Source organism: Nuphar pumila, chromosome 2, assembly GCF_984573655.1.
Source record: "Nuphar pumila chromosome 2, dmNupPumi1.hap1.1, whole genome shotgun sequence".
NCBI classification, from domain to species: Eukaryota; Viridiplantae; Streptophyta; class Magnoliopsida; order Nymphaeales; family Nymphaeaceae; genus Nuphar; species Nuphar pumila.
The window spans coordinates 120,939,734-120,952,210 of record NC_143250.1 but is presented as its reverse complement, the minus strand read 5'-3'; the positions used below and the strand labels follow the sequence as shown (position 1 = coordinate 120,952,210).

General features: G+C 37.4%; 1 protein-coding gene across 3 annotated transcripts in view; it reads left to right on the top strand.

The window, feature by feature from the left end:
* Positions 1-11,730, top strand: part of LOC149846952 (uncharacterized) — a 133,595-nt gene extending 121,865 nt beyond the window's left edge. For all 3 annotated transcript variants that reach the window (XM_089996684.1, XM_089996683.1, XM_089996682.1), the window contains 2 exons: positions 10,219-10,320; positions 10,401-11,730. In XM_089996684.1, the coding sequence (XP_089852810.1) occupies positions 10,219-10,320; positions 10,401-11,306 (1,008 nt within the window). In that variant the 3' untranslated portion in view covers positions 11,307-11,730. The remainder of the gene's footprint in view (positions 1-10,218; positions 10,321-10,400) is intronic.
* Positions 11,731-12,477: the final 747 nt, after the last annotated feature.

Genomic DNA, 12,477 nt, shown 5'->3' with positions numbered 1-12,477 from the left:
GTAAGAGGGCAATTCCACCATTTTCCCACTCGAGGAAGTGGATTAAGATAAAAAATCTCTATTATGAGTAAAATTATAAAACTGCCCTCCAAAAAATTTTTGCCTCTACAAAAATTAGGGATTTATATAAAGGTAGAAATCAGGCTCCACACTCCTCCAACAAAGATTGTATCAGATGATTCGGTATGACAATGGGACACTCAAGTAATCAGTTAAAACCGATTGAAAATCGAGTGCAACTATTGCCATAATATTTTTATTTATGTAATATGAAAGTAAAGTCTTGTGGCATGTTTTGAATATTTTGCATTGTTCTTGTGAGATAATTGATGTTTGATGATGTCTTCTCATAGAGACATAAATGCTTTATATGTTATTTTATGGTTGTATTTTGTATAATTCATCATTGTTTCATGTAATATGAGTTTTTTAGAAATTTTTCTAATTTTTTCCTGATTTTCATTATTTTTTAGAATTTTTGTTTAAAAAATTATGAGTTTTTACGATACGATACACATCCTACTTTGGACCGACCGATACGGGTAACGATACTATACTTATAACCTTGCTAAAAACAATGTTAGAACTTATAGGCCTCCTTATTTTGGAAAATATAATAATGGGGAGGAAGAAAGATACTGCCACTTTTTTAATGAACGGAGCCATATCAAATTGGAATGCCCAAAACTTAAGAAGAAGGTGGCTACTGTTGGAGATGACTATTTCAAGAAGGGAGATGGGACAAGTAAGAATGGTGGAGAACTCAAAGACATGTCCATCACCCAATTGGTGGAGGTTCTACAACAATTCTTGGAGTCATCTACTTTTGGTGTCGTGGTATGTGTTCTTGGATACTTTATTTTGGTGCTTCCTTTCATATGACACTTCATGAATCCCTCCTATCTAAATATTGCACAAATTCTTTTGTCTCTTGTGTTTGTGCCATGGATAGAACATCTTTAGAAATTAAGAGTATTATAACTTCAAAAAATATCTCAAATAACTCCAAAAAAAATTATGTTACAAAAGTTAAAGTGATTCAAAAAATATACTTAAACTTGCTTTCAGTTTCTCGAATTTTCAATCATGAGTGTGAGATCTTCTCATCAAACTGTTGTTGGGTGCATGATCGTTAGTCAGGGAAGTTGATTGGGCAAGGCCATAGAAAAAATCTGTACCACGTGGTTTTTCTTTGTATTCCTAAAGATACTTTTTATAACTATGCCAAAAAAAAATATTGAGTTATGACATAAAAGATTAGGACATCCAAATGTATCAAAGTTATCTCTTTTTCCCTTTTTCAAGGAATTTTGTAATAAAAAAATTATATGTAATGACCACATTTTTTGAAAAAATGAAATCTATTTTTTTTCTGTTCTAGAACTTTTGTGTTTGAAAGACCTTTTGAGTTGATGTACTCGGATGTGTGGGAATTTGTTTCTGTCATATCAAAAGAAGGCTTCTCCTACTATGTTTTTTTTATTGATGACTGTACTCGGTATACATGGATTTACTTATACTTAAATCCAAAGTGTTTTCTTTAAAAATCAATTTGAAACCAACATCAGTAGCTTTTGTTTGGATTCAAGAGAATTTTTATCAAATTATTTTAAAATTATTTAAAAGCTCATGGGATCACCCATCAAAGATCTTGCCTAAATACTCTTCAACAAAATAGATTGGCTGAAAGAAAACACCAACATGTTGAAACCACGAAAACCTATAAATAATTTTTGGGTTGAAGTTGCTCTTACTGCCATATATCCTATAAATAGAATGTTGTCATCTTTATTTCAAAATATTTATCCTATTAAAAAACTTTACAAAACTACTCCAAATTTAGAAAGATTAAGGGTTTTTGGATGCAAATGCTTTGTTCTATTTGAAAAAAACGATAAACTTTCTCCTAAAGCCATTGAGTGTATCTTTTGTTAAGATTGATGATTGATGTAGCATATGTATTACCACTTTGTGTGCTATTTGTACATTTCATTCTTTATAGGGCTATTCTTCTAATTTTCATAGTTAGGTTTGGAGTCAATTGTTTTTGTCTTCTAGTGAGGTAGAGGGGATGTCCCCCTATATTGTTGTAATTCTCTTATTTTGAAGGTAATGAAGTTTCTCTTGGAGTGCCTTCTATCTTTTTCTCTCTTGTGTTTCTTCTTTCTTGCTTGATATCTTTCTTGGTTATGCCGAAAATAAAAAAGGATATAGATGCTTTGGTTTGAAAAGTGATAAACTTTATGTGTTTAGAAATGTCACATTTCTTGAAAATAAAGATGGTTTTCATGGGAATAAGTCTAAGAAAGATACCGAGTATTCATTTTTATTTGATTTATTGACTAAAAATGATAAATCTGATGTTGATAATTTTGATTTGGAGGATGAAAATGTTGAGCATGTTGGTAATTCCTCAAGTGGTTTTCTAAGTGATGATGTATATGTTGATGATCTCATTCATGGTATTCAATGTTATTCTCGTGGAACGGTTGAGAACCCTCCATGTGCACTTGATAGATATACACAAAACCAAATTGTAGAAGAGCCTAGTGTTCGAAGGTCGGAACACATCTGTAAACCACCAAGTAGATTTGTTTCATATGAATTTTTCGTCAGGTTATAGAGTTTGTATTATATCCATTTATTCCTTTTATGAACCATCATCCTATAACACAACGAAAGATATTTTGAAATGGGTAGATGCCATGAATATAAAATTAGATGCCCTACACAGACAAAACTTGGGACATTCAACAATTGCCTATAGAGAAGAAGACTATATATTATAGATGGGGTCTTTAAAGTAAAAACCAAAGGAGATAGAACCCTAGAAAGATATAAGGCTAGATTAGTGGTCAAAGGATATTCTAAGAAATATAGGATAGACTACGAAAAAACACTTGCACCCATCATAGCATGTATGACCAATGTTAGATCTGTCGTTGCTATAGCATCTATTAAGAAATTACTTATCTACCAATTAAATGTCAAAAATGCATTCTTGAATAGTGATTTAAACAAAAAAGTGTACATGAATCCTCCTCTTGACCTTGAGGTCAAGAAAAAAAAAGTTTTTACTTAGGAAGGCTCTCTATGGTATTAAACAAGCTTGCTATAATAGATTCGATAAGGTAATGATAAGTTTGAGATATAGATCTTATTTTACTGACACAGTTTTTTTGTTAAGAAAACATATTCTGACATTGTCATTTTACTATATGTGGATAATATGATTACTGGAAGCAACAAAAAAGGGTAGAGGAAATTAAAATTATTCTTAAAAATTATTTGATACATCTGACCTTGGTTATTTAAGATATTTTTTAGATATCTTGTACAGTACTGTAAGCATTGGAAGCACTGGATCAAAATACAACATGATTTGTATTATAAGCAAATTGATAGATATTTCACAAGGATGACCTGCCTGACAGTAACAATTAAGTTGGTGAAGGAGTTGTGCCTTCTTGAATATTCTGTGTACATAGAGCCTTCATTTTAAGACTAAAGCCAATTAAAGATCCACAAAGTGCAGAAATTTGGCCATTGCCCAACTGAAAGTACTCATGAAATATTTAATCATTAAAATAGGAATTGAAGTTCTTGGCAGCTTACAGCACTTATATATCACATGCCATAATTAATCAGTTAACAAACTTAGACTCTAGGGTACTCCATCCAAAGTCGAGCTTCTGCGCTGCTGGTGCATTACCTTCACTAGTCACCATATTGGTCGTGGTTCAGCAAGTTGTCAAATATCACAGTATACTGTAGAAGAAGGCCGTGGTGTGAAAATAGGGACCCAAGAGTACAGTAGTCACCTTAAAAGCTGTGGAGGCTAACCCCAACACCATAATATTGTTAGAATCTTCACAGGAACTGCGTTGAGAAAGAGAAAAGGAATAGAAGAAAGGGGTTGTGGCTGTCACGATTTCAATACGTGAAATCGTGACCTAAAGAGGGTATATTAATATGTTTTGAGTGTACAATATCGGTCCAGGTCTGGTATAATATCCAGACCCGGAATGAAATAAAACAATATAAAGTTGTACATAAAGGCTATACAGGTGGATTCGGGTCTGGTATGATATCCAGACCCAAAACACCACTTTATCACCCCCCTCAAGTTGATCATGGTTCTGAACCATGAACAACTTGCCTTTAAGCATCCAAAAACGATCTTTTGTCAAGCCCTTGGTAAAAATGTCTGCAACTTGTCTTTCAGTGTTAACAAATTCAAGCTCAATCTCTTTTTCTTCAACCTTTTGTCTCACAAAATGTTGGTCGATCTCAATATGCTTAGCGCGACTGTGGTGTACTGGATTGAATGACATATTGAGAGCACTTTGATTGTCACACAACAAGGTAGACAGAGAGATCGTTTCTCCCACTTCAGTCAGTAAGTGCCTGACCCATGTGACTTTGGCAGTAACGGCAGCCATGGATCTATACTCAGCTTCAGTGCTTGATCTAGCAAAAGCCTTTTGTTTTCTACTACTCCAAGAGACTAAGTTTCTCCCAATAAAAACATAATATCCTGATGTAGACCTTCGCTCATCAAGATCTCTTGCCCAGTCTGCATCACAATATATAATAAGTTCACGCACATTCTTGCCAGACGACTGTGAAGAATATATCAACCCATCTCCAATGGTCCCTTTCAGATATCTGAGTATCCTCTTAACTGCCTCCATATGCCCAGTACGTGGTGCATGCATGAATTGAGACACTTGATTGACTGAATAAACAATATCAGGTCGAGTAAATGTGAGATACTGTAACATTCCTATTAGACTGCAATACCTGGTGGGGTCTTCATACAGGTCTCCATCATGAGCACTTAATTTTTGGTGGAGCACACTTGGAGTGGCTAAAGGTTTGCAGTCTTTCATACCTGCCTTGTCGAGAACATCTATCGTATACTTGTGTTGAGTGAGAGTCAAGCCATGAGTCTGGCTATCGACTTCTACGCCAAGAAAATAGCGCAAGGCTCCGAGATCTTTCATTTTGAATCTCTGACCTAATAGATCTTTTACTTCTTTGATGTGATCTTCAGAGTTTCTTGTGATAACTATATCATCAACATAAATTAACAATAAAGTGATCACATTTTGACTTTTAAAAATGAATAATGAGTGATCCAATAGGGAGCGTGAGAATCCATGTTTCTGAATCTCAAGGGAGAAGTTGTCAAACCCAGAGCGAGATGCTTGTTTTAGGCCATAGATAGCTCTTTTTAGCCTGCACACATGTGTTTTACAGTTTTGTTCTTGATATCCAAGGGGTTGTTCCATATAGACTTCCTCCTTGAAATCTCCATGCAAAAATGCATTTTTTACATTAAGCTGACTCAGCTTCCATCCATGCTCAACGGCCAAAGAAAGAATAATTCGAATCGTTCTCATTCTCACCACTGGACTGAATGTCTCATCATAGTCTTGTCATGCTTCTTGAGTGAATCATTTTGCAACCAGTCTCGCCTTGTATCGTTCAATGGTTCCATCTGGTTTATACTTTATTTTGTAGACCAATTTGCATCCAACAACATTTTTGTCAGGTGGTCTGGGAACAATTTCCCAGGTTCCACATTCATGTAAGGCTTGCATTTCATCATTCATGGCTTCTACCCATTTAATGGAAGTAGCTGCCTGATAGTACATGATAGGTTCATCTTCCTTATTCAGAGCAGTTAAGAAGAGCTGAAAGTCCAAAGAGAAATTGTTATAGCTGACCCACCTATCAATAGGATGTTGCATGTGATTGGATCTTTTGACCTCAAGAGTATGAGAGGGAGTAGGTGCAACTGCGGAGGTGTGATTTGAAAGATTTGGAGTTGTCGTTCTTTGTCTAGCATAGCAAATGCCCTTGTATCTGCCCGGTACAAATGATATTTTTTCCCAACCCTGTGATCCCAATGTGCCAATAGTCTCAGACATTTTCTTTTCCTGCTGCCCACAATCTGGAGTGCAGACTTCATTGGAACTAGCAAAAAGTTCTGAATTCAGCCAAGGATAATAAACTTCGGTCATGGTAGAGGACATATCCATTGTGACAGCTTTGTGATCAAAATTGTGTTCATCAAAGATGACATTTCTTGAGATTCTGATACGTCTGTTGACGGGATCGTAACACCTTTATCCTTTGTAGTCGTCGGCATATCCCACAAATCTACACTTCTGAGCCTTGTCCTGAAACTTATTTCTTAAGGACCGATCAATATGCACATAACAAACACATCCAAAAGCACGCAAATTATGATAACTAGGATGCGCTCCAAAAAGACAGTAATAAGGAGACTTATTTTCTAGAACAACCATAGGCAATCTATTTATCACATGTACGGCGGAATGAAAGGCTTCTGTCCGCAGATTAATGGGAAGATTACTATCATGGAGCATACTCATGGCACTTTCAACGATTTGCCTGTGTTTTTGCTCAGCAATCCCATTTTGTTGGGGAGTGTGTGGGCAGGACACCCTTCTTCCTATCCCATTATTTTGAAGAAAAGAAATAAAGTCACTAGATGAGAACTCCCCACCTCCATCACATTGAAAGAATTGGATAGACTCAGAGAATTGATTTTTTACTAAGGAAAGAAAATTTTGAAACAAAAGGAAAACTTCTGACTTATTTTTTATGAAATATATCCAGGTGTATCGAGAGTAGCTATCAACAAAAATTAGGTAGTATTTGCTCCCAGATCCAGAGACAACTGGGGCAGGTCCCCATACATCAGAACATATTATCTCAAAAGGCTTTGAAGCTCTCTTATTAATAGAATGAAAAAGCAATACATGACTTTTGCATAAAGAACAACTGAAACATTTTTGGCTTTTCTCATCCACATTGAGACTTTCTTTTGGAATGAGATTATTAGAAACAAGTTTCTCAATAAAATGACTCCCACAATGTCCTAATCGACTATGCCATAAGAAAGACTTATTACATTCATAAATACTAAAAACATTTGCTGAAGGGAAGAAACACGACTCTAATGAAGACTTCGAATCTAGATGAATAGGGCAGACGAGATGACATGGAGCTTCTTCAAAGACATACATATTACCTCGTCTTTTTCCTTCAGCGAATGTTTCCCTCGTGCAAAGGTCCTTGACCTGCACAGAGAAGGGAGTGAATTCGACTGAAGCATGGTTATCATTAACAAGCTTGGAAACAGAGACAATATTTTTCTTGATATTTGGAGCATGAAGTATATCAGTAAGTTCAAGAGTAGAATGTGACATGGGAATGACAGATTTTCCAACATGGGAAACAAGATGATAGGATCCATCTTCAGTGACAATGTTACTTTTGCCAAAATAAGGGATAGGTTTAGAAAGTTTACCTGCATCACCAGTCACGTGAGTTGCTGCCCCTGAGTCGACGAACCATGTGCCTTGATCGTTCTGTTTTAATTTCAATTATGAGAGGGCAGATATTAACATATCTCTAATCTCTCCATTGTCTCTGATATTAGTGGGCTTTGATTTCTGTTTTGTCTGTGGAGCCTTTCCTTTATTTTCAAGGTTGTGCCAACAATTCGCCTTGATATGCCCCCTTTTTTGTTGTAGAGGAAGCAAGTGGGGATTGGCCTTTGTCCTTGAGTATGAGTCAAGATATTTGGAGTGAGAAGCAATCCATGTCCTCCGTGTCCATTTCGCCCTTGTCCTCCTCGCCCTCGTCCTCGACCATAAGTCACTCCTGTGGCAAAGACTTCTTGGGAATTTGTATGAGCATGCGTTTCTTGAGAAAATCCCTTTAGAGTCATTTCATACTGAATCAATTTAGCTCTCAACTCATCAAAAGTGGGAAGGGCAGGCAGACATAATAGTGAAGTGACGATCATATTATAGTCGGGTCCCAATCCACTCAGAGTTTGCTGCACCATATCACTGTCACTCACGGCACATCCTATAACTACAAATTGGTCTGTGATAGTCTTCATCTTGTTGAGATATTCCATGATGGTCATTGAATCTTTTCTCAGTAGCTGAAATTCCCTCTTGAGAAAAATCATCCTCGCCTGTGAAACTTGTGAATACGTCTGAACCAATTTCTCCCAAAGTTGCAGGGATGTACAATTGTTGGGGATCGCAACAAGAACCTCTTGAGACAAGGTAGAAGTGATGTATGCAACTACTGATTGATCCTTCCTTTCCCAGTTGAGATATTCTGCATTTTTTACATACACAATTGAACTTGCCCCTTTATCATCTTTCTCTTCTCTCATAACAAATTCTAGGGGAACTAGAGTGGTTCCATCCAGGTGACCTAAGAGACCTTGGCTCCTTATAAAAGGTATGATTTGTCTTTTCCAAATCATGAAGTTTGAGGTGTTTAACTTTTCGGAAACGAGTTGATTAAGAAAACTTGAAGAGAGACTCGATTGAGAAGAATAAGAATCCATGGAGAAAGAAAAGGTAATAAGAGTGTTCACAAAGTGCTCAATCTTCTACCAGTAAGATTTGTTGATCGCCCTTTTTTTTTTGTAAACCTTAAAACTGGTGATCAGAGACTGTCAGGTTTAAAGGGAATCAAAAATAAGTTTTCCCTTACACTTTTATAAGATTGGAGATTAACGTAATGAAAGTTGAAAATTTTCACTTATGGAACATAAAATTAATCTGAGTGTACTAAAAGTGTTTTTCAGATAAAAACAATGTGGGTACCACCTGTGACAGTGACAGGAGACTTATTTTAAAGATGAAACACTTGAAAAAGAGGTGAGAATCAGATTAAAAACAAACTATTGTCACTCAGCAAATACGAACAACAAAGAGGGCTTAATTTCTTAGATCTGAATACGCAGATTAGATGCATAGAGGGGAATGCGTAAGAAGTGAAACAGATCTGGTGCACCAGGTTTGAAAATACAGGCGAAAAGAGGAAAGGATGAATCGTGGGTGAAAAAGGTGGGTCGATTCACGTGAACGAGTGAATCAACTTCAGTGATTCATGTTGTTACGTGAATCAACTTTAGTAGAATTTCCCCTTTGCGACACTCAGGGTTTGTATGAACAAGGGTTCACGTAAATATCAGACCCTCGTGGGACGTGAATTCACCAGCAAGAGAATAGAAAAGAGGTGGAGGAACGAGAAAAAAAACTGAAGAAGAGTAGAAGACAGGAGACAGTGGAGACCTCAAACCTCTGGTCGATCGGTTGCACCCTTCGAAAGCCTCTTCAACCCTAGATGGATCTTGGCTCTGATACCATGTTAGAATCTTCACAGGAACTGCGTTAAGAAAGAGAAAAGGAATAGAAGAAGAAAGGGGTTGCGGCTGTCACGATTTCAATATGTGAAATCGTGACCTAAAGAGGGTATATTAATATGTTTTGAGTGTACAATATGGGTCCGAGTCTGGTATAATATCCAGACCCGAAATGAAATAAAACAATATAAAGTTGTACATTAAGGCTATGCAGGTGGATTCGGGTCTGGTATGATATCCAAACCCAAAACACCACTTTATCAAATATAACATGCGAGTAGAGTTGTTGGAATCAAGATTTTTCCTGGGGACACGAAAACAACACAGGTGGCCCACCAAATATTATATGCTCCAAACTATCATGGATTTGACATCACACTGCAAACTCTATCAGGGCATGTTTGAATACCTCATGTCTGCGGATCTGTGTTGGTGTGAGGGGCTCTGATGTGGTGCAGGCCCCATGCTAAGGTCAGACGAGATCTGAGAATCTCTCATCCTCGGATTTCCCTTGAGTTTGAAGATCCCCTTAGTATAGCATGGGAATTTACAACTTACAATAACAATCTGCAGTTGCCAAGTTAACATGCAAGATGTAATTTGTTCTTGAAATGCCAGCTGGATATTGTTGGATTAGGAATGTGAACGCTTGAAGATTAGAAATGACTGCCACCTATGAATGAATATGGAAAAAGAAGGCCGCATCTACAACGAAATTCATTGTTTGTCACCTGAAATTTACCTTGAGTATGGACATTAGTTTATTATTTTCTCTTTTGGAAAGAAAATACACAAAATAGAAAATTGATGGTTGACATTCTAAAGTTTGTGGTGATTACATGATTGCAGTTATCTTTATGGAATTTTGATCCACATTGTTGTCTATGTTTTGGTTCCCGTTATTGCTTTTCATAGTAACTCTGTTGTCCATGTCTTCATTCTTTTAGGCCTTACTGTATTTTCATGTGATGTATTTCTATTAAACATTTTTTACTTTCATGTTGCAGCTAAGGGCAGTAAAGAGTCTGTGGCCACTTGGTCTTTGTGCTAGCACGTATGAAGGATCTTGGATATTGAAAACATCGGATTCTGGTCTAGACAACATACATGTAATACACCATCGTGCATTATTACATTCTAAAACTTGATTTTTTTTTTCTGAAGTGGTGATACCATGGATCTGTCTCAGGTAGAGGAATTCACTGAAAGATCTCAGAATGTTGCCAGATCTGTTGGGAAGGCGGAAGTTGAGAAAATCTACAACTGCATACATACGACACTAAACAATATGACAGCTGTCGTGAAAGGCCATATTGATTCATCCAAGCTTAAGCTGTGGCTTTTTGGAAGTGATCTGCAAAGCTACAAGATTCACACAGTTGGGCACGTGGGTGATAAAAGGAGTTTTGCTGTTGATGAATCTTGTGTGATGGCCCCCCAAAATCCACCGAAAAGGATGCGATACCAAGGGCATACTGATCAGGGAAATTTACCATTTGGTGGCACGCCACTTGATGTGTCCCATTTTCATAACCCACTGGGTCATTCCTTCCATGCTTCTAGAGCTATTCCCCCTTTGCCCCATGGACCACCCAGTCATCATCTACATGCGGAGATTCTTTTAAATCCACGTGGCTTCTCTCCTGCCATGGTTAGGAGAGGAGTCTTACCTTATCATAATCAACAAGCAGCTGTTCAACCCAATTCTCGTCCCCCACTTTACAGTGAATGGCCATCTAATCATAATCCCTCTGCTATCCTCCCACATGGCTTTTATGAGCTTCATCAGGCCTTGCCTGGTAGTTTGATGCGGACTAACTATGGTGCACCTGCAGCTGTTCCCCCAAATTCTGGTGGTTTATCTCTCGGCTTGGGTGGTGGCAAAGGCCCATATGGTCATTATCCACAAGGAGCTGTTTACCCCAATTCTTATGGCTTCCCGCATGCTTCAGTTGGTAGTGGAGCACCATTGGGTCATAACCCACAATCCACTATTATGGCCAACTTTTATGGTTTACCACAGGCCTCAGTGCGCAGCATGGGACCACCAATGAGGGATCCATCTGCAGCAAGCTACAGTCGGGCTTCAGGGTAGTGGTCGCTAGAATAGTGAGTTCCATTGTTGATCTCTTCAAGGTGTCGGTTTCCCTTCTCGAGTGATCACCACAACCGTAGTGATGACTCTCCAGCTATGGAGGTCCAATTTTCTTTCTGCAGTCAAATAGTGCTGCAAGAAGTTGGTGTCTCTGAGATTTATTTTATACTTTTGATTTCTTGCAGTTCTACTTAAGCTGAGAATCAAATTCCATCATTTGTACATGTAATCATCCTTTGTATGGCACAGGTTTCCATTTTAGAATAAGATTTTATGCGTTTAATTGGAAGCATGTGTTAAGTTATAATCAAAATGCACATCACCAGGTGAGTCTATGGCTTTTAACCAATTTGAGTTGTAAATCTTCACTGACATTTGCATTCATTTACATCATCATGGAAGCTTGCGACAGCATCCCGTTTTACCCTTGCCTCTGTTAAGCAATTAAGCATGATTTTCTAGTTGCAACATTACACCAATAAAAACTCTTTTGCGCTGAGCTGTTTCTGAACAAGGGTACAGACTAAACCACTTCTAGGTATGGAGATGGAAATTTTATTGTCTTGCTTTCTGCAATTATAGGAGTTAAAAAGACTTCTGATAATAGAATATAATCAGTTGGGCGGCCACTATTGCCTAATAGTGTACTCGGTAGCATGAGTTGTGGCTTAATAATTTAAGATGCTGGTTATTTTTGCAGTACAATGGCATTAGTTGAACTCTTTCAAAGCTCACTTTTGGAATAGTAATTGGATTAATTTGCCAGGTAGTGAGTTGATTGTTTAACGTAAATCAGATTAGAGAAGTTAAGATTGCGAGTATCACAGTACTGTACATGTATATGAACGTAGAGAATTCTCGGATTACTGGTCCGAGGATACCCTATTTAAGCATTTACCCAGGTCCTGAAAGTGGCAAGAATAGTCATTGGAAAGATGTTAACGTGATCTTCCCCATTCTTGAGCTAATCTTGTTTTGGCAATGGCATGCTGACATTTTCATGGAGATGAGTTGATTGTTTAACGTAAATCAGATTAGAGAAGTTAAGATTGCGAGTATCACAGTACTGTACATGTATATGAACGTAGAGAATTCTCGGATTACTGGTCCGAGGATACCTATTTAAGCATTTACCCAGGTCCTGAAAGTGGCAAGAATTGGAAAGATGTTA